The sequence below is a fragment of the Mustela nivalis genome, assembly GCF_964662115.1.
Source record: "Mustela nivalis genome assembly, chromosome: 15".
Taxonomy (NCBI): Eukaryota; Metazoa; Chordata; class Mammalia; order Carnivora; family Mustelidae; genus Mustela; species Mustela nivalis.
This window is the reverse complement of record NC_139034.1, coordinates 25499173-25526662: the sequence shown is the minus strand read 5'-3', so window position 1 is coordinate 25526662 and position 27490 is coordinate 25499173. Positions and strand designations below refer to the sequence as shown.

Sequence of the window (27490 nt, the reverse complement as noted above, 5' to 3'; positions counted from 1 at the left end):
CTAAACAATGAATGAGTCAACCAAGAAATCAAAGAGGAATTAAAAAATACATGAAGACAAATGAAAATGAAACACAATGGTCCAAAATCTTTGGGATGCATCAAAAGCTGTTCTAAGATGAAAGATTATATCAATACAGGCCTACCTCAATTAGCAAGAAATACCTCAGATAAACAACCTAAACTTACACCTAAAGGAGCTGGAAAAAGGACAAAACCAAAGCCAGCAGAAGGAAGGAAACAATAAAGGTTAGAGTAGAAATAAGTGAAATGGAGACTTAAAAACAATAGAACAGATTAATGAAACCAGGAGCTTGTTCTTTGAAAGGATCAAGAAGATTGATGAGCCTTTAGCCAAACTCAAAAAGAAAGAGCTAGAGTGAGAGTGAAAGAGGACATGGCAGTGAGTACACACAAATAAATACATTCAGAAATGAAGGAAGGGAGATACAACTCCACAAAATTACAAATGTTTATAAGAAAATCTCATGAAAAATGATATGTGAACAAATTGGACAACGTAGAAGAAATGGATAAATCCTAGAAATAGAACCTCCCAAAACTGAATCAGGAAGACATAGAAAATTTGAACAGGCCAATTACTAGCATGAAATTGATTAAGTCATTGAAAATACTCCTGATAAAACTCCAGGACCAGGTGGATTCACAGATGAATTCCATTAAACATTTAAAGAACAGTTAATAACTATTCTTCCCAAGTTATTCCAAAAATAGAAGAGGAAGAAAAGCTTCCAAATTCCTTCTATGAGGCCACCATTACCCTGATACCAAAACCAGATAGACACTACAAAAAAGAATTACTGGCCAATATCACTGAAGACCATAGATCCAAAATCCTCAATATGCTAACAGACCAAATCCAACAATAGATTAAAAAGAACTTGCCATCAAAATCAAGCAGGCTTTATTTCAAGGATGCAAGAGTGATTCAATATTTCAAGTCAATCAGTGTGATACAACACATCAACCAGGGAAAGGATGATACATATATGATCATTTCAATCAATGCAGAAAAGACACTCGACAAATATAGCATCCATTCATGATAAAAACTCAACAAAACAGGTTTAGATGAACTATCCCTCCATATAATAAAGGCCATATATGCAAACCCACAACTAATACTATATTTAATGGTGAAAGACTGGGAGAATTTCCCCTGTCAGGAACAAGAAAAGGATGTCTATTCTCACCACTTTTATTCACCATAGTGCTCAAAGTCCTAGCCATAGCAATCAGACAAGAAAAAGAAATAAAAGCCATCTAAATTGGTAAGGAGAAAGTTAGTCTCTATTTGCAGGTAATCCAATATTATATATAGAAAGCCTTAAAGACTATACCAAAAACTCCTAGAACTGATAAATGAAGTCATTAAAGTCCCAGAATACCAAATTAACATATAGAAATTTGTTGCATGTCTAAGCACTAATAAAGTAGCAGGAAAGTTAAGAAAACAATCCCATTTACAACTGCACCAAAAGGAGTAAAATACCTAGGAATAAGCTTAACCAAGGAGAAGGAAGAATATACTCTGAAAACTTTCAAACATTGATTAAAATAGTTGAAGATGACACAAACAAAGGGAAAGATATTCCATGCTTGTGGTTTGGGAAAAAAAATATTATTAAAATAGATATACTACCCAAAGCAATCTATACATTTAATGCAATCCCTATCAAAATATCAAAAGCATTTTTCATAGAATTAGAACAAAGCATCCTAAACTGTTGTATGGAACCACAAGAGAACTCAAATGACTTAAGCAATCTTGCAAAGAACAGCAAAGTGGAACATATTACAATCTCAGATTTCAAGATATACTACAAAGTTATAGTAATCACAACAGTATAGTACTGGCACAAAAACAGAGATATAGACAAAAGGAACATATTAGAGAGCCCAGAAATAAACCCAGGCTTTTGTGGTCAACTAATCTACAGCAAAGGAGACTAGAATATACAATGGGGAAAAAGATGGTCTCTTTAACAAATGATGTTGGGAAAACTGGACAGCTACATGAAAAGGAGGGAAACTGGGTCACTTTCTTACACCATACACACAAATAAACTTGCAGTAGATTAAAGACGTAAATGTGAGACCTCAACCATAAAAGCTATAGAAGAAAATATAGGCAGTAATTTCTTTGCCCTCAACCATAGCAACATTTTCCAGGATATATCTCCTAAGGTAAGGGAAACAAAAGCAAAATTAAATTATTGGGACAATAACAGAATAAAAAGCTTTTGCAAAATGAAGGAAGCAAACAAACAAAAAGACAATCTGCTAACTGGGAGAGGTTATTTGCAAATGACATATCTGTTAAAGGATTATCCAAAATATGTAAAAACAAATACAACTCAACATTAAAAACCAAAAAAACATCCAATTTGAAAATGAGCAGATGAACAGACATTTCTCCAAAAAAGACCTACAGATGGCCAACAGACACAGGAAAATATCCTCAACATCAGACATTATTAGGGAAATGTAAATCAAAACTACAATGGGATATCTTCTCACATCTGTCAGAATTGCTAAAATCAACAACACAAGAAATGACAGTTGTTAGCGAGGGTGGGGAGAAAAAGGAACCCTGAACACGATCGGTGACAATACCAACTGGTACAGTCGCTGTGGAAAACAGATGGAAGTTCTTCAAAAAATTAAAAATAGAATTACCATATGAACCAGTAATTTCACAACCGGGTATTTGAAAAACATGAATTCCAATGATATATGCATTGCTATGTTCATTAAAGCATTATTCGCAGTAGCCAATTTATGAAAGCAGCCCAAGTGTTCATTGATAAATGGATGGCTAAAGAAGAGGTGGTATATATACATACAATGGAATATTATTCAGACATAAAAAATGAAATTTTGCCATTTGCAACAACATATACAGATCTAGAGAATATAGTGTTGAGTAAAATAAGTCAGAGAAAGACAAATACTGTATGAGATCATTCATTTGTGGATGTTAAGAAGCAAAACAAACAGATAAGGAAATAAAAAGAAAAAAATCAGACTCTTAGATATAGAGAACTAATTGACGGTTACCATAGGAGAAGTAGGTGGGCATAGGTAAAATAGGTGAAGAGGATTAAAGAGTACATTTAACAAAATAAGCTCTGAGTAATGTATAAAATTGCTGAATCACTGTATTGTACACCTGAAACTATTAAACACTGCACGTTAATTATACTAGAATTTTTTTAAAAGAAGTTGTTCCTGTAGCAGTTATTGATAAGATACAAGGATATCCACATCTCACCACACCATAACAGCTGCAAACTTTCCTAGGTTCCTTAAGCTCTTGGTATCCATTTATCCTTTGCATGGCTCAAGAGCTTCAGCACCTTTATAGATTTGTAAGAACAGAAGCCCATTGGGATTGGTCTTCAAAGGAAAGAGAAGCATTTGAAGAAGCCAATGTGGCTGTTACACAGATCCAAGACAAGCGTTCATGTACAGGGGCAGCCACTTGACTGGATGGAGTCAGTTACCCAGAAGGGTTTTGATGGAATTTATGGCAATGGCAAGGGCACAAATGCATACTGTAAGGCTTCTGGTCACTGTTATGGAAAGGAACTGAAGCATGATAATGCATTTTAGAACAACTGTGGGCTAATTACCATGCCTTACGGCAAGTAGAAGACATGACTAACAGGATCCCAGTGACCATTTGCACTCAGCATCCTATAGCAGCATGGCTAAAGGATACATTCCAAGAGCCCAAGTCAGATATTGCCCAAATCCAGACTGCAGCTAAATGGCATGTCTACTTGCAACAACACAGTACCTTGACAAATAGCCCTCTTAGTGTGGAGCCACACTCCATTCTTGACCTGTTGACTCATGTCACCTCTGAAGGAAAGCCATTAACTGAGGTTGCAAAGCCACCACAGTTGCCATTCTTTACAGTTACCAATCCCTGATCATGCCTGTAGAGTCAGCAAGGGTCAGCAAGGTGTGACCTCTGCACCTGGACAGCTACTGCCATCCAACCCTCAACTGAAACTATCTAATGGACTCTGGTGCCAGACATAGAAGTCAATGGGCTGAACTGCAAACAACATAAGCGCTTCATGAGCCCAATTCCATTGTTCTATGCACAGAATCTGGGAAATCTATAAGGGACCAACCATATGATTTCTTCAATGGAAGGCACAGGACTAGATGGTGACAGGGCACCCATGCTGGGGAATCAACATGTGGAACTCCAGTGCATACAAGGTATGAACACTACTGTTTACCATGTAGATGCACACACTGCACACACCCCACCTGGTAATCAACAGAACGATGAGTTGGGCCACATCTGCCTCCTAGAAGACTTGCCAAAAGAAGACAATGCCACCTAGCTATACAACATGGGAAATTGAGGACAACAGACCTTGTGGGCAGTTGTTAAGAACTGGGACTTAACACTGCATTACCAAGACACTATAACCATCTACCGACAAAGCCCAACCTGTGCCCAGGAAGAACCATGACCTTTGTCAAGAGACACAGACAGGTAGTGGGGAAGAAAACAGAGCACTCCATTAAGAGATAGCAGATTGACTGGTCCCCTGCCACTCTCTGATGGCTGACATTATGCTTTGACATGCATGACACTTATTCAGGACTCCTGCAAGCCAACCCCACCAAGTATGCCACACAGAAGGCCACCATCTGTGGCCTGGAACAGCTGTGTGTTACATACAGGGTGCCCACTGATACTGACAGCAACCAAGGCTCCCATTTCACAGGACATAAAGTGCAAAGGGAGCCAAAGCTCAAGATGTCCATTGGCATCTTCATCTACCATGTAATCCCAGTACAGCTCAGTTGGCCTTTTGGAAACACCACCTGTCAACAGTTATACAGACATTAAATAAATATATACATTCCAATAGTGCCTATACTCTACTTGCTCAAGGACCCCTGATGTCACCCTTAGAATACAAGTAGACAGCATGCAGGAAGATGCTCTTTGCTGCATGTAGGGACACAAGATAACCTTTTACTGCCCTTGCCACAAGATCTATCTATAGCAGAACATGTAACTATGTAGCGCTGGAAATGACAAACAAGTGTACAGTGTTTTGGGTTTTCAGTCCTGTAGGATAGGGATAGAATAAGACCCAACCATCCCCCCCATTTCTTTACCCCATTCCACTGAAAACAAAGAAGCACATGCACCCCAATAGGCCTCTCATGAAAAGGGATACTATCATAATGGCCCTACAGAGAATTATTATAACCCCACTATCCTTTCCAAGTTTGTCCTGCCATGTAGCAGAAAAGGAGCTAACAATTTGGTACAGTCAGTTTGGAGCTAGACTGAGGCCAGGGGTTGGGTTATCCAGGAACACCCACCCCTCCTGATTCTATAGGTCAGTTGTCACTAGCCTTTTCTGGTGCCTACTCAGCATCTTAATTTTTGCCCTTAGATTCTGCACAGGAAACCCATTTACCTAATGGACCCTGACCACAACTTCTTATAGAAAAAGATCAACTACTGAGTGTGTAGTGAACTCCCCCTATCAGTGACCATGGGCCTCCTTTGACAAATTCAAGCTGCCCTCCAAAGCACTTGGGAATGCTTTTATACGTGGTATAACACTTTCTTTCCCCTACTTGGATGGACCCATATTCACTAGGTATCCAGGCTCCCTGCCCAGGAAGACACAAAGAGCAAAATTTTTCCCTTGATATGGGAACAGTTAAATAAGATTCTACGTATCGAATAGGTATGGGATGGCTTTTGGGATGATTAAATGGGTTTTTGGGGGTGATTAAATGCAACATTGGTTCAAATCATGGGAATAGCCCCATTTGCATAGAGAGGCACAACAGGACCACAGATGCTACAGGTCATAATGTAGGATGGATCCCCACACAACAATGCAGTTACACTTTACTCATCATTGCTGGTACCTGACTATGGAAACAAGCATCCATTCCTGTTGGTGCCTTCCCCTCTCTGTGAGGATGGCTTTGGGCATGTGGTACTCATGGCAGGCCCTACTTACCCTATAACTAGACTAAGTGCTGAATCTGGGGTGCCCCTACCTGCCAGGCCACATACTCACCCACTTACAGGAGAAGCCTACCAACTGGGAGGTGGTCAGGGCCTGACATAGAACCAACAGAACATCTTGGTGGTTCCAACCCCTGTCCATTCTCTCCCCTTCTGTGGCTGACCACTGACGTAGAATGCAGGTATAAGCTTTAGCCAAACACATGACTACCACTTTTAATTCCACCCATAAGGCAGTCACCCTCCTCACTGGAGAGTTTCCAAATGAGACAAGCAGTTCTGCAAAATAGAATCGCCCCTGGCATGTGCTGTCATCAAGATGGACTGCTGCATGCATGTACCAGTCACTTCAAGAAACTTTAATTATGGGTCTCATTTTGGACTTAGTCAAGGGAATATGGGAAACCTGAGGTTTATTTAGGTACTCACTAGACTTAACTTTAAAGAGGCAGGTTTTGATAGTTTCAGGAGAGGAGGAATGGGGATAGATTAGGAGGAAAATGCAAGTTCTATAGAGAGAATAGAGGAAAGTGACACCAGAGTTGGGGCCTGAGCACAAGGTGACTTCTACTGTCTGCAACCAAGGGGTGGGTGGCCCAGGGAATGGGGTGAGGCCTCAGAAGCCATTTTGACCCCTTTCAATTGCTTGTTTGCCTCAATTCATTTAGAGATATTATACACAAGTAATGAATCATTGAACACTACAACAAAAACTTATGATGTACTATATGTTGGCTAAGTGAATATAATGAAATTTTTTGAAAAATAAAGAAATAGTATTTCACAAAGAGGCAAAACAGAATCCTGAAAACATCTGAAAGCCTCAAGGTACCATTTAAAGGAGGTATCTCATTCAGTTTTTTGTTTGTTTGTTTGTTTTGGAGCCATGACTTTCTAACTTAATTTTGAGTAAAACAAGTTTGGGGATATTAAAATTTCTTATAAGGCCACTTAAGTTATAAATTATTTTTGGTCAGGTCAGTACACTTAGTGATAAATTACATGTGAAGGGACCATAGTTTGAAAATATAAAACCAACAGAGTGCCCATAGTGGTGAAGGAGGAAAAGAGGAGGCAGCCCTCAGAGCGTTTTGATGACCGGCATCCCATTTCTTAGAGGTTTTTCTTTAGAGCAAAGAGATAAACTCTTAAACAGCAGTGTCAGTAGGAGCAGCGTGGTTCTAGAAGGAATCTGGCCAAAAGCCAGCAAAGTTCCAGTAGTAAAATGTGGTTCCGAAAAGGAGTCAGACCAAAGGATAGCACAGTTCAGTAGGAGCAATCTGATCCCAAACAGGAGTCAGACTAAAGGCTTGTGTAATTCCAACAGGCACAGTTCCTCATGGCATGGTCCAGTCCCCAAAGGGGGTCAGACCAAAGGCCAACACAGTTCAAATACACAGTTCCAACAGGGAGAGTCTGGTTCTGAAAAAGAGTTGGACCAAAGGCCAAATGAGTACTTTCAAATAAAAAAACACAAATACAAAACACAAGACCTTGAAACAGATCCTGAATAAAGTCTGAAGAGCTTGAACACAAAGTGTAAAGCTCAAAATCCAGGAGAAAACTTACCCTCAAACCCCAGGGTGGGCAAGAAAGCAGTGAGCACAATTGGCTCTGTGGGTACCAGCACCTCTTTGCTCACCAGCCTCAGAGCTGTTGGGGGTCTTCTCTGAATCCCATTTCTGATCACCAAGAAATGTTAACCTTAAAAATAGAACTGCCATCAGGGAAATACAAATCAAAACCACAATGAGATACCACCTCACACCAGTCACAATGGCTAAAATTAACAACTCAGGAAACAACAGATGTTAGCAAAGATGTGGAGAAAGGGAAACCTTCTTATGCTGGTGGTGGGAATGGAAACTGGTGCAGCCACTCTGGGAAAGAGTATGGATGTTCCCCCAAAAGTTAAAAATACAACTACCCTACAACCCAATAATTGCACTATTAGGTATCTAACCAAAAGATGCAAATACAGTGATTCAAAGAAGCACATGCACCCCAATGATTATAGCAGCAATGTCCACAATAGCTAAACTATGGAAAGGGTCCACATATCCATCAACAGATGAATGGATAATGAAGATGTGGTGTATATATACAATGGAATAATATTTAGCCATCAAAAAGAATGAAATATTGCTATTGCAATGACGTGGATGGAACTAGAGGGTATTATGCTAGGCAAAATAAGTCAGAGAAAGGCAAATATAGGAGTTCACTCATATGTGGAATTTAAGAAACAAAACAGATGAACATAGGGGAAGGGAAGGAAAAGTCAGATGAAAACAGAGGGGGTGACAAACCATAAGAAACTCACAACTCTAGGAAACAAACTCAGGGTTACTGGAAGGTTGGTGCGGGGCAATGGGGTAAGTGGGTGATGGTCATGAAGGAGGGCCCTTGATGGAATGAGAGCTTGATGTTATATGCAACTGATGAATCACTGAACTCTACCTCTGAAACTAATAATACAGTATATGTTAATTAAATTGAATTCAAATGTAAAAATATTTTAAAAAATAAAAATAATAAAACTGCCAGTTATTTTACCAGCAAAAATGAGTTTATTCAGGAATTGGCTCTGTGGGTACTGGCACTGTTTGTTTGCTCACCAGCCTCAGAGCTGTTGGGGGTCTTCTCTGGATCCCATTTTTTTTTTTTTTGGATCCCATTTTTGATCACTAAGTAAAAATAAACTTAAATTTAAAAATATTTTAAAAGAAAAAATATAAAATTACCAGTTATTTTACCAGAAAAAAATGGATTCATTTGGGAAGAGCAGAGAATTGCAATCCAGGACAAGCAAGCTATGGCAAAACCACAAAGGAGAGAAACACTCTTTTATAGAGGAAAGGGGGAAGTTGGAAGGGGTTGTTATAAACTAAAAGTAAACAATAAACTGGTCGGTTGTAAACAGTAAAAGTAAGAGAGTAAATTGGGAGGCTTAAGTATAGTGGTTCTTCATTGGTTGAGTTGTGACAATTTCTCTTGGCTGGGCTGTGTTAGTATTGATTTGCAGTCTCTTTCTGTTGGATGTGCAACTGACTGCAAATGTTAGGGTATGAGAGCTCCCCTTGCCAAACTTCACAAGTCTGTTTTAGTGAGATTTCCTTTATTAATTTTCACAATGTAAAAAATGTTATTTTTTTAAGGCAGCTGCCTTCTGCTCGGGTCATGGTCCCAGGGTCCTGGGATCGAGTCCCACATCGGGCTCCTTGCTCGGAGGGAAGCCTGCTTCTCCCTCTGCCTCTGGCCATTCTGTCTGCCTGTGCTCACTCTCTCCTCCTCTCTCTCTCTCTGATAAATAAATAAAATCTTTAAAAAAAAAAAAACTTTCAGTGAACTGCAGAATTGCAAATAGAAGAAACTTCCTTAACATGACAAGCACCATTTACAAAAAGCCATAGCCATTGATACAGTTAATGGCAATCTTGATGGTGAAAGACTGACTTTTTTCTCCAGTGATTAGGAATTTAGGCTGTCAGTTCACACTTTCTTCTATTCAAAGTTGTATTGGAGGCCCTAGACAGTGCAATAAGGCAAGGAAAGGAAGTAACAGAAATAAAGATTAGAAAGAAAGAAATAACACTCCCCCTATTTGCTGATGATATGCTTGTTCTACCAAGAATATCCCAAGGAATCTGCATAAAAGTTAATGGAACTAAAATGTAAATTTAAAAAAGTTACCAAGTAAAGGCCAATATATAAAATTCAATTATATTTCTATAGATGAGCAATAAAACATTGAAAAATAGAAATGTAAGCAACTGTACCATTTATATTAGCACCAAAGCCCATGAAATACTTTGGTATAAATTAACAAAATATATGCAAGATGTGCATGCTGAAAATTATAAAACATGATGAAAGAAAAGAAAACATGGTCCAAATAAGAAATGTATCATGTTCATAGATTAGAAATTTCAATATCGATGTTAATTTTCCACATACCAATTTATACATTCAACAAAATCTTTTTAAAAATCACAGCATTATTTTTTATAGATATTGACAACCTGATTCTAAAATTTGAATGGAAAGGCAGAGTAATGCCACTACATGATTTGAGCATTTACTCTAAAGTTAAATAGGACAATGTGGTATTAAGGAAAGAACAGACACACAGAAGAGTAGAACAAAAGAGAGATCAGAAATAGACCCCTATAGATATATATGGGCAACTGATTTCAACAAAAATGCAAAGGCAATTCTATGGACAAAAGAGAATCTTACAAGAAACCATAGTGGAGTTACTGGACATACATTTTCACAAAGAATGCTCTTCAACCTGTATCACACAACGTACACAAAAATTAACTCAAAATGGATCCATATAGCTAAATGTAAAACCTGAAACTGTGAAACTTCTAGAAGAAAGCAGAAAATATTTGTCACCTTGGATTATGAAAAGATTTCTTAGATTGAACACCAAAGCCCTACCATGAGAAAAAATTAGATTTCCTATTTACCCTAAAGATACAAACGTAGTGATCCAAAGGGGCACGTGCACCCGAATGTTTATAGCAGCAATGTCCACAATAGCCAAACTATGGAAAGAACCTAGATGTCCATCAACAGATGAATGGATCAAGAAGATGTGGTATATATACACAATGGAATACTATGCAGCCATCAAAAGAAATGAAATCTTGCCATTTGCGACAACATGGATGGAACTAGAGCGTATCATGCTTAGCGAAATAAGTCAAGCAGAGAAAGACAACTATCATATGATCTCCCTGATATGAGGAAGTGGTGATGCAACATGGGGGCTTAAGTGGGTACGAGAAGAATCAATGAAACAAGATGGGATTGAAAGGGAGACAAACCATAAGTGACTCTTAATCTCAAAACAAACTGAGGGTTGCTGGGGGGAGGGGGTTTGGGAAAAGGGGGTGGGATTATGGACATTGGGGAGGGTATGTGCTTTGGTGAGTGCTGTGAAGTATGTAAACCTGGTGATTCACAGACCTGTACCCCTGGGGATAAAAATATATGTTTATAAAAAATAAAAAATTATATTAAAAAAAAAAAGAGTGAAGGAGAAATAAAAACTTTTTCAGGTAAACATAAATTGAGGAAATTTGTTGCCAGTAGGCCTGTCTTGCAAGAAATGTTAAAAGTTCTTTAGAGAGACAGAAAATAATAAACAGAAATTCAAATGTAAATAAGTGAAGGTGAGGGACACTTGGGTGGCTCAGTCATTGTCTGTCTTTGGCTCAGGTCATGATCCCAGGGTCCTGGGATCGAGCTCCACATTGGGCTCCCTGCTCAAAGGAAGCCTGCTTCTCCCTCTTCCATTTTCCCCTGCTTGTGTTCCCTCTCTCTCACTTGTCTTTCTCTGCCAAATAAATAAATAAAATCTTTTTAAAAATAAAATAAATAAATAAATAAATGAAGGTGAAATAAAATTCTTTATTTTTATTATTCTTAAAAAAAAATTAAAATTTCTACTGTGCAAAAGACACTATTAAAAAAATGAAAAGACAAACTACAGATTGAGAGAAAATACTTGTAAAAGATTCATCTGATAAAAAAAACTTGTATAGGAAGATGTGGTCCATATACACTATGGAGTATTATGCCTCCATCAGAAAGGATGAATACCCAACTTTTGTAGCAACACGGACAGGACTGGAAGAGATTATGCTGAGTGAAATAAGTCAAGCAGAGAGAGTCAATTATCATATGGTTTCACTTATTTGTGGAGCATAACGAATATCATGGAGGACAAGGGGTGTTAGAGAGGAGAAGGGAGTTGGGGTAAATTGGAAGGGGAGGTGAATCATGAGAGACTATGGACTCTGAAAAACAATCTGAGGGGTTTGAAGTTGCAGGGGTTGGGAGGTTGGGGTACCAGGTGGTGGGTATTATAGAGGGCATGGATTGCATGGAGCACTGGGTGTGGTGAAAAAAATAATGAATACTGTTTTTCTGAAAATAAATAAATTGAAAAAATTTAAAAAAAAACTTGTATTCAGCATATATCAAGATCTCTCAAAACTCAACAATAAGGGAAAAAATTTAAAAACAGGCAAGATGAGACTGATGGGGCACAATCAGGGTGGTATTACTTAAAAATAAAATCTAAAAAAGAAAAAGCATTTAAAAATTTAAAAATTTACTCCAAATTCTGGACAATATTAACAATATAACAACTTACAGAATAATAGCTATAGGAGACCAGAGGGAAAATTGATTAAAACTACCCAACTTTTGTTGGGTCCCACTTGCTCATAGAAAAAATCCACAAAATATATTCTGGGTACCAAAATATATCCAGAAGAAAAATGAGGAAGGAACACAACTAAGGAATAAGTAGCATTCTGAAACCCTCTGTTAAGAAAACTTTACTCTAAAATTATTATCTATTAAAAATATTTTCACATTTTTAAACTAGAAGAACACTTATTTGTGAAACTTTAGAAATATTTTTTCCAAGCATGGTACTCATCTGCAAATTCAATTTGAGTCATTATTGTATACATCCCCTCTCAAACATTTTGATACCTTTTCAGATTTTCTCTTTGCCTCTGTACAAGATCTACCTTTACAAAAATAAGAGATCCACTGATGGCTCCCTTCCTCAAAACTTCAAACTGACTTACTCATTTGAATTGAGAAAGACACTGTCTTCAGTATCTTCATCATGGAAACTGGAGAGTCGTTCCATTATACTATAACCGCCAACAAATGCAAAAACATGTCATTAGAGATTTGCTACATGTAACAGCAATGTGATAATTTATTTAAACAAAAACAATTCCTTGAATCTAAAGGATATGGTAAACATGACTTAGCTCACTGGATGACCTAAATATTTAGAAAAAACTTTAGACTTGTTGTCCAGAAAACTCTGTATTCTCATGGGTATTTCCAAGATCAAATTTTGTGAATCTCTCTAGCGTTCTCTCCCCCACCTCCCTCCTTCTATTCTCCCTCCTCCCACCCTTCTCCCTTCTCTATTTTTCCTCCCCGCCCCCACACCCTCAGTCTATCTCCTATCTCAGTCTTCTGCCTGTCTTCCTTTGTGTCCCTCTTTCTTCGGCTCTCTCTCTATGTAGAGAGATCATTGTATATATAGCACTGACCCAAATAAATGACATCAGTAGTCTTTCATGCACCATCATTGAAAGTTGAAATATATTAAAGTGTAGTCAAATACTTCTGGTGTCACTTTATTCAGGTCAGTATGAAGAATTAAAACTGTACATGGAACCAAGTGACTTCAGAGACTTACTTTTTTTTAGGTTGAAATTAGATACATTTGCTCTACAATATATAAACTGACTGAACTCTTAAAAATATGTCAATTAGTTATTTAGAACCTCAGTCCCTCTACCACCTTCTACTCTTCAAATATCATGGATATCTTTTCCCTGGATAGGATTTAAATAACTTTTGGAGACAAGGACTTCATAACTAATTAGATCTCAAAAACTTTAGTATCCCCCTTCCTCTCCCTTTACATATTTATATTTCACCTTTCATTGGTGGCTACTTTTTTCAACACACTAAAATCAGAGCTATGGGATTAAAAATACACATAGGAAGACTCCATGTCTTTCTACCGTGATTTTTAAACACAAATTAGTTACAATTATTCTACAATTTATAATGTAGTTGACCCCCAAAAATTACATCTTCATCAGCTCACTGAAGCCTAGTATTATATAATTTTTCCTTGGAAATGAACGTTGTTTGTAATGAAAACCTTAGTTCTGTGGAAAAAATTAATAAATCAGGTTTATGTACACTTCTTTTATTTTTTAATTACCAATACCATTTTGTGATTAAATTGGCTTCAAATTCAGCTGAGTTTGTAGATACTCACCTTGCTTGCCCTTGTAATTTTCTGCCTTCTCAAGTCCCTAAACCACCTATTAACCCATCCCAGAAGCCTTTCCTGCACCTCAGAAAGGGTCAGGTAACTGCCAACCTGCCTTCAGTGTGATGGTAAGTTTAGGGCACCAGACTCACATGTTGACAGCACTCTGGGAGGTCAGAGATACATCCAGCGTCTGCTAGCTCTATTTTTTTTTTCTGCTGAGGGGTCCTATGCTCCCTATCCACCACTAAGTCCTCCTTGCTCCAAATTCAATTCTGTCTTCTCTTGGCCCACATACTTAGGGAGTACATTGAATCTCATACTTGGGCAATCTGGTACTTTCCTAAGTGCTTTGGATGCTACTAAAGGTAACAGACTATTTCCTTTTATGATCTGTTCTTTTTCCCCCAGAAAAGATGCAAAAGAGAAAGAAAGTTACATACTGAAAGTTGCAAAGACTTTAGATAAAGTACCAAAGAAACTCATTGCCATGAATACTTTCCTTAATTCCACAAATCTCAGTATCTCCTTTCCTCTATCTCCATATGTTTATATCTCACCTTTCATCAAAGGGGCAACACAAATTAGCTTTTTCACCTGAATATGGTCATTGCTAAAGAATTAAAAATGCATATTTTAAGACTTTTCATGCCTCTCTAGGCTTGTTTATAGATGAAAATTATCTATACTATGCTACAATTTGCAGTCTAGTTGACCTAAAAGTTAACCTAACTGGTCATTTGAAACTTGGCATTTAATATCTCCCTACAAATAAGGCTTTCTATGCTTATAATTAGAATCCTAGTCCTGTGGGAAAAACCTTAATGAATCAAATTTGTGTACATTTCTTTACTCCTGAACCTTCTCCCTGCTCCAAAATAGCTTTTTCTGCTCTCTTGTTCCATTATAGTAGAGCCTTACACATGGAGCATTAGGATAGTTTCCTAGGAGTTTTGGTGGCCACTAACTGAGGGGGAGAAAAAGACAAGGAATAAGATGCATCCCTCTTATGGCCTGTTCCTCTTTTATTAAATTCCACTCAAACTGGATAGAAAGTTACAAATGGTGTCCAAGACTCTAAAGTTCATGGATCCTCCTGCAAATCAATCTCCCAAATCTCAATCTTTCTCCCCTGCCCCATACTTGTATTTACATGTGGATAGTTTTGTTCATATCTCACATTTCCTTGGAGATTCCATCAGAAGCTCCCGATGTAAATTCACTCATGGTAGTAGTACTAATGGATGAAAAAGGGACACAGTCAGACTACATGATTTTCTAAATTAAATATTTTGGTTCAAATTTTAACATTACTCTCTAACTTGCAAAATAATTGACTCTTTACAAATTTACACATCAATCAGTTATATGAAACTTGATATGTCATTTCCCCCAGAAATGAGACTTTATATGTTCATAATGAATACATCATCCTTGTCAAAAAAAAAAAAAAAAAAACAACTAATGGCTAAAAGTTTAAATATAGTTCTATACTACTGGATCTGACCTAGTGTACAACATCCTCTCATGGTGGGACTTATTCATTTACCTCAGTGTAGATATACATTTCTATTGATGAACCTAAATACCTGAAGGCCTTCTAGTCCATCTGTGCTCTTTAGGAACTATGAATGTCTTTCCTAACCTTCAGATGGTATCTTAGACACCACAGGTCTTAGTCAATGATTCTATCCAATGTAATGATAGGTCCAGCCTTGGGGAACCAGTTGCACATGCTGGCAAACACAAACAGATCTGGTCTATTAGTTCAAATCTTTTCTGCTAAAGAATTCTCTTCATTCTGCCAACTCAAACCATTTACTGCTTATACTTTAATATTACCCTCCTTCCCAAAAAGAAATTTTTCTTCCCTAACCCACTCCAGTACAGCAAGAGAAACAGTCAATTTTAGTTTCCTATCAGTTTCGCTGTTAGTATTAAGGGTGAAGCCTAGAAGAAAGTAAATGATTGTATGACCTGTTCATCCTTTTTTACAGATCCCTTCAAAATAAAAGGAATATTATGTATAGTGGCTTACCATAAGAAGATGTTACAAAGAGTATCACAGGATCTCTGTATTCCTATGTGTGAGCCTGAGACCAAACATCCCAAATCTCAGTGTGTTTGTGTGTGTCTGTGTGCGTGTGCAGATGCGTGTGTGTGTATTTCTGTGTGTAGAGATACATATTTATGTATGTATTCAAAATAGCTCACATCACTTCAGAGAGTCCTTCGGTAGACGGGGCTGTCCATTCACTCTGGCCAGGACTAAAGAATTAAAAACAGACACGGTAAGACATCACATGACTTCTAGACATACTTTCTTAGTTGAACTTATAAACTACTGACACTTAGAAAGTTCACGTGAAAATCAATTATTTGAAACCTAATATCTCGTTGGCCTAGAAATGAAGATTTACATGTTTGTAATAAGTATTATGGACCTGCTAGGTCCATAAAATACAGATGACACAAGGATCAAGTACAGATCTTAGCTACTGAGTCTAGCCAGTGTGGAACAGCCTATTATGGTGGAACTGATCTCAAATTCACCCTCAATTTGCAGGTATACATTATTTCCCATCTAATTTCCTGCTTCTCCAGGCCCTCCTTTCACCTCCCTAGCTTGCTTTCCCTGCCCTCAGATGGTGTCAAGAAACTGGCAGGTCAGGAACAGGGGCTCCCTCCACGTGACTGTGGCTTTGGGACAGTGGCTTCACATGGGGGCAAAGCTCTGGAGGGTGAAGGATCCAGGTTTCATTAGCTCCTTTCTTTCTGCGAGGGCTCCTCTGCCCCCTGCCTACTGCTACCTCCTCCTGTCTTTAATAGCAATCTGTCCCTTCTTCACCCAATCAACTAAGTCACATACACAGGCATTCTGGAAATCTCTGAAAGGTTTTGCTTGGTAGTCACCAGGCAGAAGAAGGATCCTCCTAGGACCTGTTCTTCTTTAACGCAACTAGAGCCAAAAAGGATACTACGTTGAATGTAGTATTCATTGGTGCTACATTGAAAAGATTCAGAAAGAGTCAAAGACACTGTATTTCTGCAGATGTTCTTAAGAATAACCATGAGAGACTGTAGACTCTGAGAAACAAACTGATGGTTTTGGAGGGGAGCGGGATGGGGGGCTAGGTGAGACTGGTGCTGGGTATTAGGTGAGCACGTAATGCAAGCAACACTGGGTGTGGTGCATAAACAATGAATCTTGGAACACTGAAAAGAAACAAGATGAAATGGGGAAAAAAAAGAATATATTAGGAAACTTCATCTATTTCTTTTTTTTATTTACATTCAATTTAATTAACATATACTGTATTTTTAGTTTCAGCGGAAGAATTCAGTGATTCATCAGTTGCATACAACACCCAGTCCTCATGACTTTGAGTGCCTTTCTTTTTTTTTCTTTTTTTTTATTTTTTATAAACATATATTTTTATTCCCAGGGGTACAGGTCTGTGAATCACCAGGTTTACATACTTCACAGCACTCACCAAAGCACATACCCTCCCCAATGTCCATAATCCCACCCCCTTCTCCCAAACCCCCACCCCCCACCAACCCTCAGTTTGTTTTGTGAGATTAAGAGTCACTTATGGTTTGTCTCCCTCCCAATCCCATCTTGTTTCATTTATTCTTCTCATACCCACTTAAGCCCCCATGTTGCATCACCACTTCCTCATATCAGGGAGATCATATGATAGTTGTCTTTCTCTGCTTGACTTATTTCGCTAAGCATGATACATATCACTCAGCATCAGGGAAATACAAATCAAAGCCACAATGCGATATCACCTCACACCAGTCAGAATGCCTAAAATCAACAAGTCAGGAAATGACAGATGCTGGCGAGGATGTGGAGAAAGGGGAACCCTCCTACACTGTTGGTGGGAATGCAAGCTGGTGCAGCCACTCTGGAAAACAGCATGGAGGTTCCTCAAAATGTTGAAAATAGAACTGCCCTATGACCCAGCAATTGCACTACTGGGTATTTACCCTAAAGATACAAACGTAGTGATCCAAAGGGGCACGTGCACCCGAATGTTTATAGCAGCAATGTCCACAATAGCCAAACTATGGAAAGAACCTAGATGTCCATCAACAGATGAATGGATCAAGAAGATGTGGTATATATACACAATGGAATACTATGCAGCCATCAAAAGAAATGAAATCTTGCCATTGAGTGCCTTTCTTAATGCCCATCACCCAGTTACCCCATCCCCCACCGACCTCCCATTTAGCTAACCAGTTTGTTCCCTATAGTTGAGAGTCGCCTATGGTTTGTCTCACTGTTTTCCTCTTTTCCTTCCCTTCCCCCATGCTCATCTGTTTTGTTTCTTCAATTCCACATGAGTGAAATCAGATGGTATTTGTCCTTCTCTGACTGACTTATTTCACTGGGTAAAATATCCATTAAGTTCCATCCACGTCATGGCAAATGACAGAATTTCATTCTTTTTGATGGTTGAGTATATATACGCTACATCTTCTTTACTCACTCATCTGTTCATAGACGTCTCGGGTCTTTCCATAGTTTGGCTATTGTGGACACATTGCTGCTAGGAACATAAGGGTGCATGTATCCCTTCATATCACTATGTTTGTACTCTTTGAATGAATATCTACTAGTGCAATTGCTGGGTTATAGGGTAGCTCTATGCTTTTTAACTTTCTGAGGAACCTCCCTACTCTTTTCTAGAGGGGCTGATCGGTCTGCATTATTCCACCAACAACATTTGAGGGTTCCCCTACTCTACCACCTCACCAACATCTGTTGTTCCCTGAGTTGTTAAATTGTAGCCCTTGACACTGGTATGAAATGGTCTGTCCTTGTGGTTTTGATTTGCATTTCTCTGAGGCTGAGTGATGTTCAGCATTTTTTCCATGTGTCTATTGGCCATCCGTATGTCTTCTCTGGAGAAATGTCTGTTCATGGCTTCTGCCCATTTCTTGACATCATGTTTTAGGTTTGGGGGTGATAAGTTTGGTAAGTTCTTCATAGATTTTGGGAACTAGACCTTTATATGATAAGGTATTTGCAAGTATCTTCTCCCATTCTGTAGGTTGCCCTTTAGCTTTTTTGATGGTTTCCTTTGTTGTACAAAAGACTTTTATCTTGGTGAAGCCCCAACAGTTCTTTTTTGCCTTTGTTCCCCTGCCTTTGGGATGTGTCTAGCAAGAAGTTGCTGTGGCCAAAGTCAAAGAGGTTGCTGCCTCTCTTCTCCTCTAGGATTTTGATAAATTCCTATTGCTTGTATATGTGACTTTGTGAGTCTGTGTTGATACAAGTATATAAGTACATATGTGCATATATGTCCATATAAATATATATTTATCTTTATTCACTTATAGCTCACAATTTGCTGGTGATTTCCTCATCCATGTCCTGTTTCAATTCAGTCACGGAAGTGCTAAAGGATTAAAGAGGCACATAGTCAGACACCACATGTCAGGCTAGACTGACTTTTTCCCACATTTAAATAGCTGCAACTGCTCTCTAAGTATGAACTGGTCAATCTTTAAAAATTCATGCATATATCATCTAATTTAACCTGGTAGGTCACTTTTTATTAGAAATGAAGCTATATTTTAGAGGCTAAGGACTATGTTAGTCCTACAGATAAACAATGTAAGAAGTTCTATACTGTCACCCTAATCCCAGTGTGTAACAGCCTTTTCTGGTAGAATTTATTTCAAATTCAGCTGCAGTTGAGAGGTACAGATCTCTTTGACCCCAACTCGTTTCATGACCCTAAATTCCTTTCATTGCCTGCTTACTCTTCATGCTTCCTGGTTGCCTTTCTTACCCCTCAGGCAGGGTCAGTGGCTAAAGACCGGAGGCAGAGGTTCCTTCCAGTTTGGTGGTAGGTTTAGAGCACCAGCCTCACATGGGGGGCCAAGCTCTGGAGGGTGAGGGACAAATCCAGGATCCATTAGCTGCATCCTTTCTGCTGACTCCTCATTCCTCCAAGTAAATTTTCCTCCTCCCTTTCCTACTCTAGTAGACTCTTATCCACAATCGTTAGGGGTGGACAAATATGAACAAACCCAGGAATCAAAATACGCTCTCTAGAGCCTGTTCATCCTTTTTCCACCTACCTTCAAAAGACAAAGAATATTACATATAGTGCCTTTCCATGAGAAGACGTTACAAAGAGTATCACAGGATCTCTGTATTCCTATGTGTGAGCCTGACACCAAACATCCCAAATCTCAGTGTGTGTGTGTATATTTGTGTGTGTAGAGATACTTATTTATGTATGTATTCATCATAGCTCACATCACTTCGCAGAGTCCTTCGGTAGATGGGGCTGTCTGTTCACTCTGGCCAGGGCTAAAGGATTAAAAACAGACTGGGTAAGACATCACATGACTTCCAGACTTACTTAGTTGAACTTATAAACTCACTGACACTTAGAAAGTTCACGTGAAAATCAATTATTTGAAATCTAATATCTCGTTTGCCCTAGAAATGAAGACTTATGTGTTTGTAATAAGTATTATGGACCTAGCAAAAACACAGATGACTCCAGGATCAAGTACAGATCTTAACTACTGAGTCTGGCCAGTGTGGAACAGCCTATTATGGTGGAACTGATCTCAAATTCACCCTCAATTTGCAGGTATACCTCCTTCTTTCCCATCTAATTTCCTGCTTCTCCAGTCCCTCCTTCACCACCTTTCACCTCTCAAGCTTGCCTTCCCTGCCCTCAAACAGTGTTAAGAAACTGGCAGGTCCGGAACAGGGGCTCCCTCCACGTGACTGTGGCTTTGGGACAGTGGCTTCACATGGTGGCAAAGCTCTGGAGGGTGAAGGATCCAGGTTTCATTAGCTCCTTTCTTTCTGTGAGGGCTATTCTGCCCCCTGCCTACTGCTACCTCCTCCTGTCTTTAATAGTATTCTGTCCCTTCTTCACCCAATCAAGTAAGTCTCATACACAGGCATTCTGGAAATCTCTGAATGGTTTTGATTGGTAGTCACCAGGGGGAAGAAGGATCCTCCTAGGACCTGTTCTTCTTTAATGCAACTGGAGCCAAAAAGAATAAAGAGTTGCCTCTTGGTGCTACATTGAAAAGATTCAAAAAAAGTCAAACACACTGTATTGTTGCAGATGTTCTTAAGAATAACCATGAGATTTTTAATGACTGTTTCAATCTCCTTACTGGTTATGGGTCTGTTCAGGCTTTCTATTTCTTCCTTGTTCAGTTGTGGTAGTTTATATGTTTCTAGGAATGCATCCATTTCTTCCAGATTGTCAAATTTATTGGCGTAGAGTTGCTCATAGTATGTTCTTTTAATAGTTTGTATTTCTTTGGTGTTAGTTGTGATCTCTCCTCTTTCATTCATGATGTTATTTATTTGGGTCCTTTCTCTTTTCTTTTTGATAAGTCGGGCCAGGGGTTTATCAATTTTATTAATTCTTTCAAAGAACCAGCTCCTACTTTCGTTGATTTTTTCTATTGTTTTTTTGGTTTCTATTTCATTGATTTCTGCTCTGATCTTTATGATTTCTCTTCTCCTGCTGGGCTTAGGGTTTCTTTCTTGTTCTTTCTCCAGCTCCTTTAGGTGTAGGGTTAGGTTGTGTACCTGAGACTTTTCTTGTTTCTTGAGAAAGGCTTGTACCACTATATATTTTCCTCTCAGGTTTGCCTTTTTTGTGTCACACAGATTTTGAACTGTTGTATTTTCATTATCATTTGTTTCCATGATTTTTAAAAATTCTTCTTTAATTTCCCGGTTGACCCATTCATTCTTTAGAAGGATGCTGTTTAGTCACCATGTATTTGGGTTCTTTCCAAACTTCCTTTTGTGGTTGAGTTCTAGCTTTAGAGCATTGTGGTCTGAAAATATGCAGGGAATGATCCCAATGTTTTGGTACCGGTTGAGTCCTGATTTAGGACCGAGGATGTGATCTATTCTGCAGAATGTCCCATGTGCACTAGAGAAGAATGTGTATTCTGTTGCTTTGGGATAAAATGTTCTGAATATATCTGTGATGTCCAGGGCCAGATGGCTTCGTGGGGGAATTCTACCAAACATTTAAAGAAGAACTAATTCCTATTCTCCTGAAACTGTTCCAAAAAATAGAAATGGAAGGAAAACTTCCAAACTCATTTTATGAGGCCAGCATCACCTTGAACCCAAAACCAGACAAGGATCCCATCAAAAAAGAGAGTTATAGACCAATATCCTTGATGAACACAGATGCAAAAATTCTCACCAAAATACTATCCAATAAGATTCAAAAGTACATTAAAAGGATTATTCACCACGACCAAGTGGGATTTGTTCCAGGGCTGCAAGTTTGGTTCAACATCCGCAAATCAGTCAATGTGATACAACACATCAATAAAAGAAAGAAGAAGAACCATAAGACACTCTCAATAGATGCTGAAAAAGCATTTGGCAAAGTACAGCAACCCATCCTGATCAAAACTCTTCAAGGTGTAGGGATAGAGGGCACATACCTCAATATCATCAAAGCCATCTATGAAAAACACACTGCAAATATCATTCTCAATGGAGAAAAACTGAAAGCTTTTCTGCTAAGGTCAGGAACACGGCAGGGATGTCCATTATCACCACTGCTACTCAACATAGTACTAGAGGTCCTAGCCTCAGCCATCAGACAACAAAAGGAAATTAAAGGCATCCAAATCGGGAAAGAAGAAGTCAAATTATCACTCTTCGCAGTTGATATGAAACTATATGTGGAAAACCCAAAAGACTCCACTCCAAAACTGCTAGAACTTGTACAGGAATTCAGTAAAGTGTCAGGATATAAAATCAATGCACAGAAATCAGTTGCATTTCTCTACACCAACAACAAGACAGAAGAAAGAGAAATTAAGGAGTCAATCCAATTTACAATTGCACCCAAAACCATAAGATACCTAGAAATAAACCTAACCAAAGAGGCACAGAATCTAAACTCAGAAAACTATAAAGTACTCATGAAAGAAATTGGGGAAGACACAGAGAAATGGAAAAATGTTCCATGCTCCTGGATTGGAAGAATAAATATTGTGAAAATTTCTATGCTACCTAAAGCAATCTACACATTTAATGAAATTCCTATCAAAGTACCATCCATCTTTTTCAAAGAAATGGAACAAATAATGCTAAAATTTATATGGACCCAGAAAAGACCTCGAATAGCCAGAGGGATATTGAAAAAGAAAGCCAACGTTGGTGGCATCACAATTCCGGACTTCAAGCTCTATTACAAAGCTGTCATCATCAAGACAGCATGGTACTGGCACAAAAACAGACACATAGATCAATGGAATAGAATAGAGAGCCCAGAAATAGACCCTCAAATCTATGGTCAACTCATCTTCGACAAAGCAGGAAAGAATGTCCAATGGAAAAAAGACAGCCTCTTCAATAAATGGTGCTGGGAAAATTGGACAGCCACATGCAGAAAAATGAAATTGGACCATTTCCTTACACCACACACGAAAATAGACTCAAAATGGATGAAGGACTTCAATGTGTGAAAGAAATCCATCAAAATCCTTGAGGAGAACATAGGCAACAACCTCTTTGACCTCAGCCGCAGCAACATCTTCCTAGGAACATTGCCAAAGGCAAGGGAAGTAAGGGCAAAAGTGAACTATTGGGATTTCATCAAGATCAAAAGCTTTTGCACAGCAAAGGAAACAGTTAACAAAATCAAAAGACAACTGACAGAATGGGACAAGATATTTGCAAATGATATATAAGATAAAGGACCAGTGTCCAAAATCTATAAAGAACTTAGCAAACTCAACACCCAAAGAACAAATAATCCAATCAAGAAATGGGCAGAGGACATGAACAGACATTTCTGCAAAGAAGACATCCAGAGGGCCAACAGACACATGACAAAGTGCTCCATATCACTCGGCATCAGGGATATACAAATCAAAGCCACAATGCGATATCACCTCACACCAGTCAGAATGGCTAAAATCAACAAGTCAGGAAATGACAGATGCTGGAGAGGATGCGGAGAAAGGGGAACCCTCCTACACTGTTGGTGGGAATGCAAGCTGGTGCAGCCACTCTGGAAAACAGCATGGAGGTTCCTCAAAATGTTGAAAATAGAACTGCCCTATGACCCAGCAATTGCACTACTGGGTATTTACCCTAAAGATACAAACGTAGTGATCCAAAGGGGCACGTGCACCCGAATGATTATAGCAGCAATGTCCACAATAGCCAAACTATGGAAAGAACCTAGATGTCCATCAACAGATGAATGGATCAAGAAGATGTGGTATATATAAACAATGGAATACTAGGCAGCCATCAAAAGAAATGAAATCTTGCCATTTGCAACAAATTGGATGGAACTAGAGTGTATCATGCTTAGCGAAATAAGTCAAGCAGAGAAAGACAACTATCATATGATCTCCCTGATATGAGGAAGTGGTGATGCAACATGGGGGCTTAAGTGGGTAGGATAAGAATCAATGAAACAAGATGGGATTGGGAGGGAGACAAACCAAAAGTGACTCTTAATCTCACAAAACAAACTGAGGGTTGCTGGGGGGAGGGGTTTTGGGAGAAGGGGGTGGGATTATGGACATTCGGGAGGGTATGTGCTTTGGTGAGTGCTGTGAAGTGTGTAAACCTGGTGATTCACAGACCTGTACCCGGGGGATAAAAATATATGTTTATAAAAAATAAAAAATTAAAAAAAAAAAAGAATAACCCTGAGAGACTGTACACTCTGAGAAACAAACTGAGGCTTTTAGAGGGGAGCAGGGTCGGGGGCTAGGTGAGCCAGGTGGTGGGTATTAGGAGGGAATGTATTGCAAGGAACACTGGGTGTGGTGCATAAACAACAAATCTTGGAACACTGAAAAGAAACAAGATGAAATGGGGAAAAAAAGAATATATTAAGAAACTTCATCTATTTCTTTTTTTATTTACATTTTATTTATTTATCATATACTGTATTTTTAGTTTCAGAGGAAGAATTCAGTGATTCATCAGTTGCATACAACACCCAGTCCTCATTACCTTGAGTGCCTTTCTTAATGCCCATCAACCAGTTACCCCATCCCCCACCAACCTCCCCCTTCAGCAACCCAGTTTGTTCCCCTAGTTGAAAGTCTCCTATGGTTTGTCTCACTGTCTTCCTCTTTTCCTTCCCTTCCCCCATGCTCATCTGTTTTGTTTCTTCAATTCCACATGAGTGAAACCGGATGGTATTTGTCCTTCTCTGACTGACTTATTTCACTGGGTAAAATATCCCGGAAGTTCCATCCACGTCATTGCAAATGGCAGGATTTCATTCCTTTTGATGGTTGAGTATACATACCCCACATCTTCTTTACTCATTCATCTGTTCATAGACGTCTCGCGTCTTTCATAGTTTGGCTATTGTGGACACATCACTGCTGGGAACATTAGGGTGCCTGTATCCCTTCAAATCACTATGTTTGTATTCTTTGAATGAATATCTACTAGTGCAATTGCTGGGTTATAGGGTAGCTCTATGCTTTTTAACTTTCTGAAGATCCTCCCTACTCTTTTCCAGAGGGGCTGACCGGTTTGCATTATTCCACCAACAGCATTCGAGGGTTCCCCTTTCCCTAACACCTCACCAACATCTGTTGTTCCCTGAGTTGTTAAATTGTAGCCCTTGCCACTGGTATGAAATGGTCTCTCCTTGTGGTTTTGATTTGCATTTCTCTGAGGTTGAGTGATGTGCAGCATTTTTTCCATGTGTCTATTGGCCATCCGTATGTCTTCTCTGTAGAAATGTCTGTTCACACCTTCTGCCCATTTCTTGACAACATGTTTTGGGTTTGGGGATGTTAAGTTTAAGTTCTTCATAGGTTTTGGATACTAGCCCTTTATCTGATAAGGTATTTGCAAGTATCTTCTCCCTTTCTGTAGGTTGCCATTTAGCTTTGTTGATGGTTTCCTCTGTTGTACAAAAGACTTTTATCTTGGTGAAGCCCCAACAGTTGATTTTTTCCTATGTTTCCCTGGCTTTTGGGGATGTGTCTAGCAAGAAGTTGCTGTGGCCAAGGTCAAAAAGGTTGCTGCCTCTCTTCTCCTCTAGGATTTTGATGAATTCCTATTGCTTGTGTATGTGTCTTTGTGAGTCTGTGTTGATACAAGTATATAAGTACATATGTGCATATATGTCCATATAAATATATATTTATCTTTATTCACTTATAGCTCACAATTTGCTGGTGATATCTTCATCCATGTCCAGTTTCAATTCAGTCATGGAAGTGCTAAAGCAATAAAGAGGCACATAGTCAGACACCACATGTCAGGCTAGACTGACTTTTTCCCCCCATTTAAATAGCTGCAACTGCTCTCTACATCTGAACTGGTCAATCTCTAAAAATTCATGCATATATCATCTAATTTAACCTGGTAGTTCACTTTTTATTAGAAATGAGGCTTTATTTAAGAGGCTAAGGACTATGTTAGGCCTACAGATAAACAATGTATCAATCTGTAAGAAGTTCTATACTGTCACCCTAATCCCAGTGTGTAACAGCCTTTTCTGGTAGAATTTATTTCAAATCAGCTGCAGTTGAAAGGTACAGATCTCTTTGACCCCAACTCGTTTCATGACCCTCAATCCCTTCATCGCCTGCTTACTCTTCATGCTTCCTGGTTGCCTTTCCTACCCCTCAGGCAGGGTCAGTGGCTAAAGACCGGAGGCAGAGGTTCCTTCCAGTTTGGTGACAGGTTTAGAGCACCAGCCTCACATGGGGGCAGAGCTCTGGAGGGTGAGGGACCGATCCAGGATCCATTAGCTGCATCCTTTCTGTTGACTCCTTCCTCCCAAGAAATTTTCCTCCTCCCTTGCCCACTCTAGTAGCCTCTCATCCACAATCGTCAAGGGTGGACAAATATGAACAAACCCAGGAATCATAAAATTTCTCTCTAGAGCCTGTTATTCCTTTTTTCACCTACCTTCAAAAAACAAAAAAATATTACAGAGTGCCCTACCAAGAGAAGATGTTACAGAGAGTATCACAGGATCTCTGAATTCCTATGTGTGATCCTGAGAGCAAACATCCCAAATCTCAGTGTGTGTGTGTGAGTGTGTGTGTGTTTGTATGTATTTGTGTGTGTAGAGATACTTATTTATGTATGTATTCATCATAACTCACATCACTTCGCAGAGTTCTTCGGTAGATGGGGCTGTCCGTTCACCTTCGCGAGGGCTAAAGGATTAAAAACAGACATGGTAATACATCATATTACTTACAGTCTTACTTTCTTAGTTGAACTTATAAACTCACTGACACTTAGAAAGATCATGTGCAAATCATTTATTTGAAGCCTAATATTTTATTTGCCCTAGAAATGAAGATTTACATGTTTGTAATAAGTATTATGGACCTAGCAAAAACACAGATGACTCCAGGATCAAGTACAGATCTTAACTACTGAGCCTGGCCAGTGTGGAACAGCCTATTATGGTGGAACTGATCTCAAATTCACCCTCAATTTGCAGGTATACCTCCTTCTTTCCCATCTAATATCCTGCTTCTCCAGTCCCTCCTCCACCGCCTTTCAATCCTCAAGCTTGCCTTCCCTGCTCTCAGACGATGTCAAGAAACTGGCAGGTCTGGAAC

The 27490-nt window shown here is 39.0% G+C and overlaps 1 protein-coding gene across 1 annotated transcript in view; it reads right to left on the bottom strand.

Annotated features, from left to right (window-relative positions):
- The window catches only part of LOC309849178 (phosphatidylinositol 3,4,5-trisphosphate 3-phosphatase TPTE2-like), a 122017-nt gene that overhangs the window by 55791 nt on the left and 38736 nt on the right, over positions 1–27490 (bottom strand). Inside the window, exons 9-14 of the mRNA XM_082701505.1 lie at positions 27023–27076; positions 20166–20219; positions 19243–19296; positions 16097–16150; positions 15063–15119; positions 12663–12731 (exon numbers count right to left, since the gene is read on the bottom strand). Of these exons, the coding sequence (XP_082557631.1) occupies positions 12663–12731; positions 15063–15119; positions 16097–16150; positions 19243–19296; positions 20166–20219; positions 27023–27076 (342 nt within the window). The remainder of the gene's footprint in view (positions 1–12662; positions 12732–15062; positions 15120–16096; positions 16151–19242; positions 19297–20165; positions 20220–27022; positions 27077–27490) is intronic.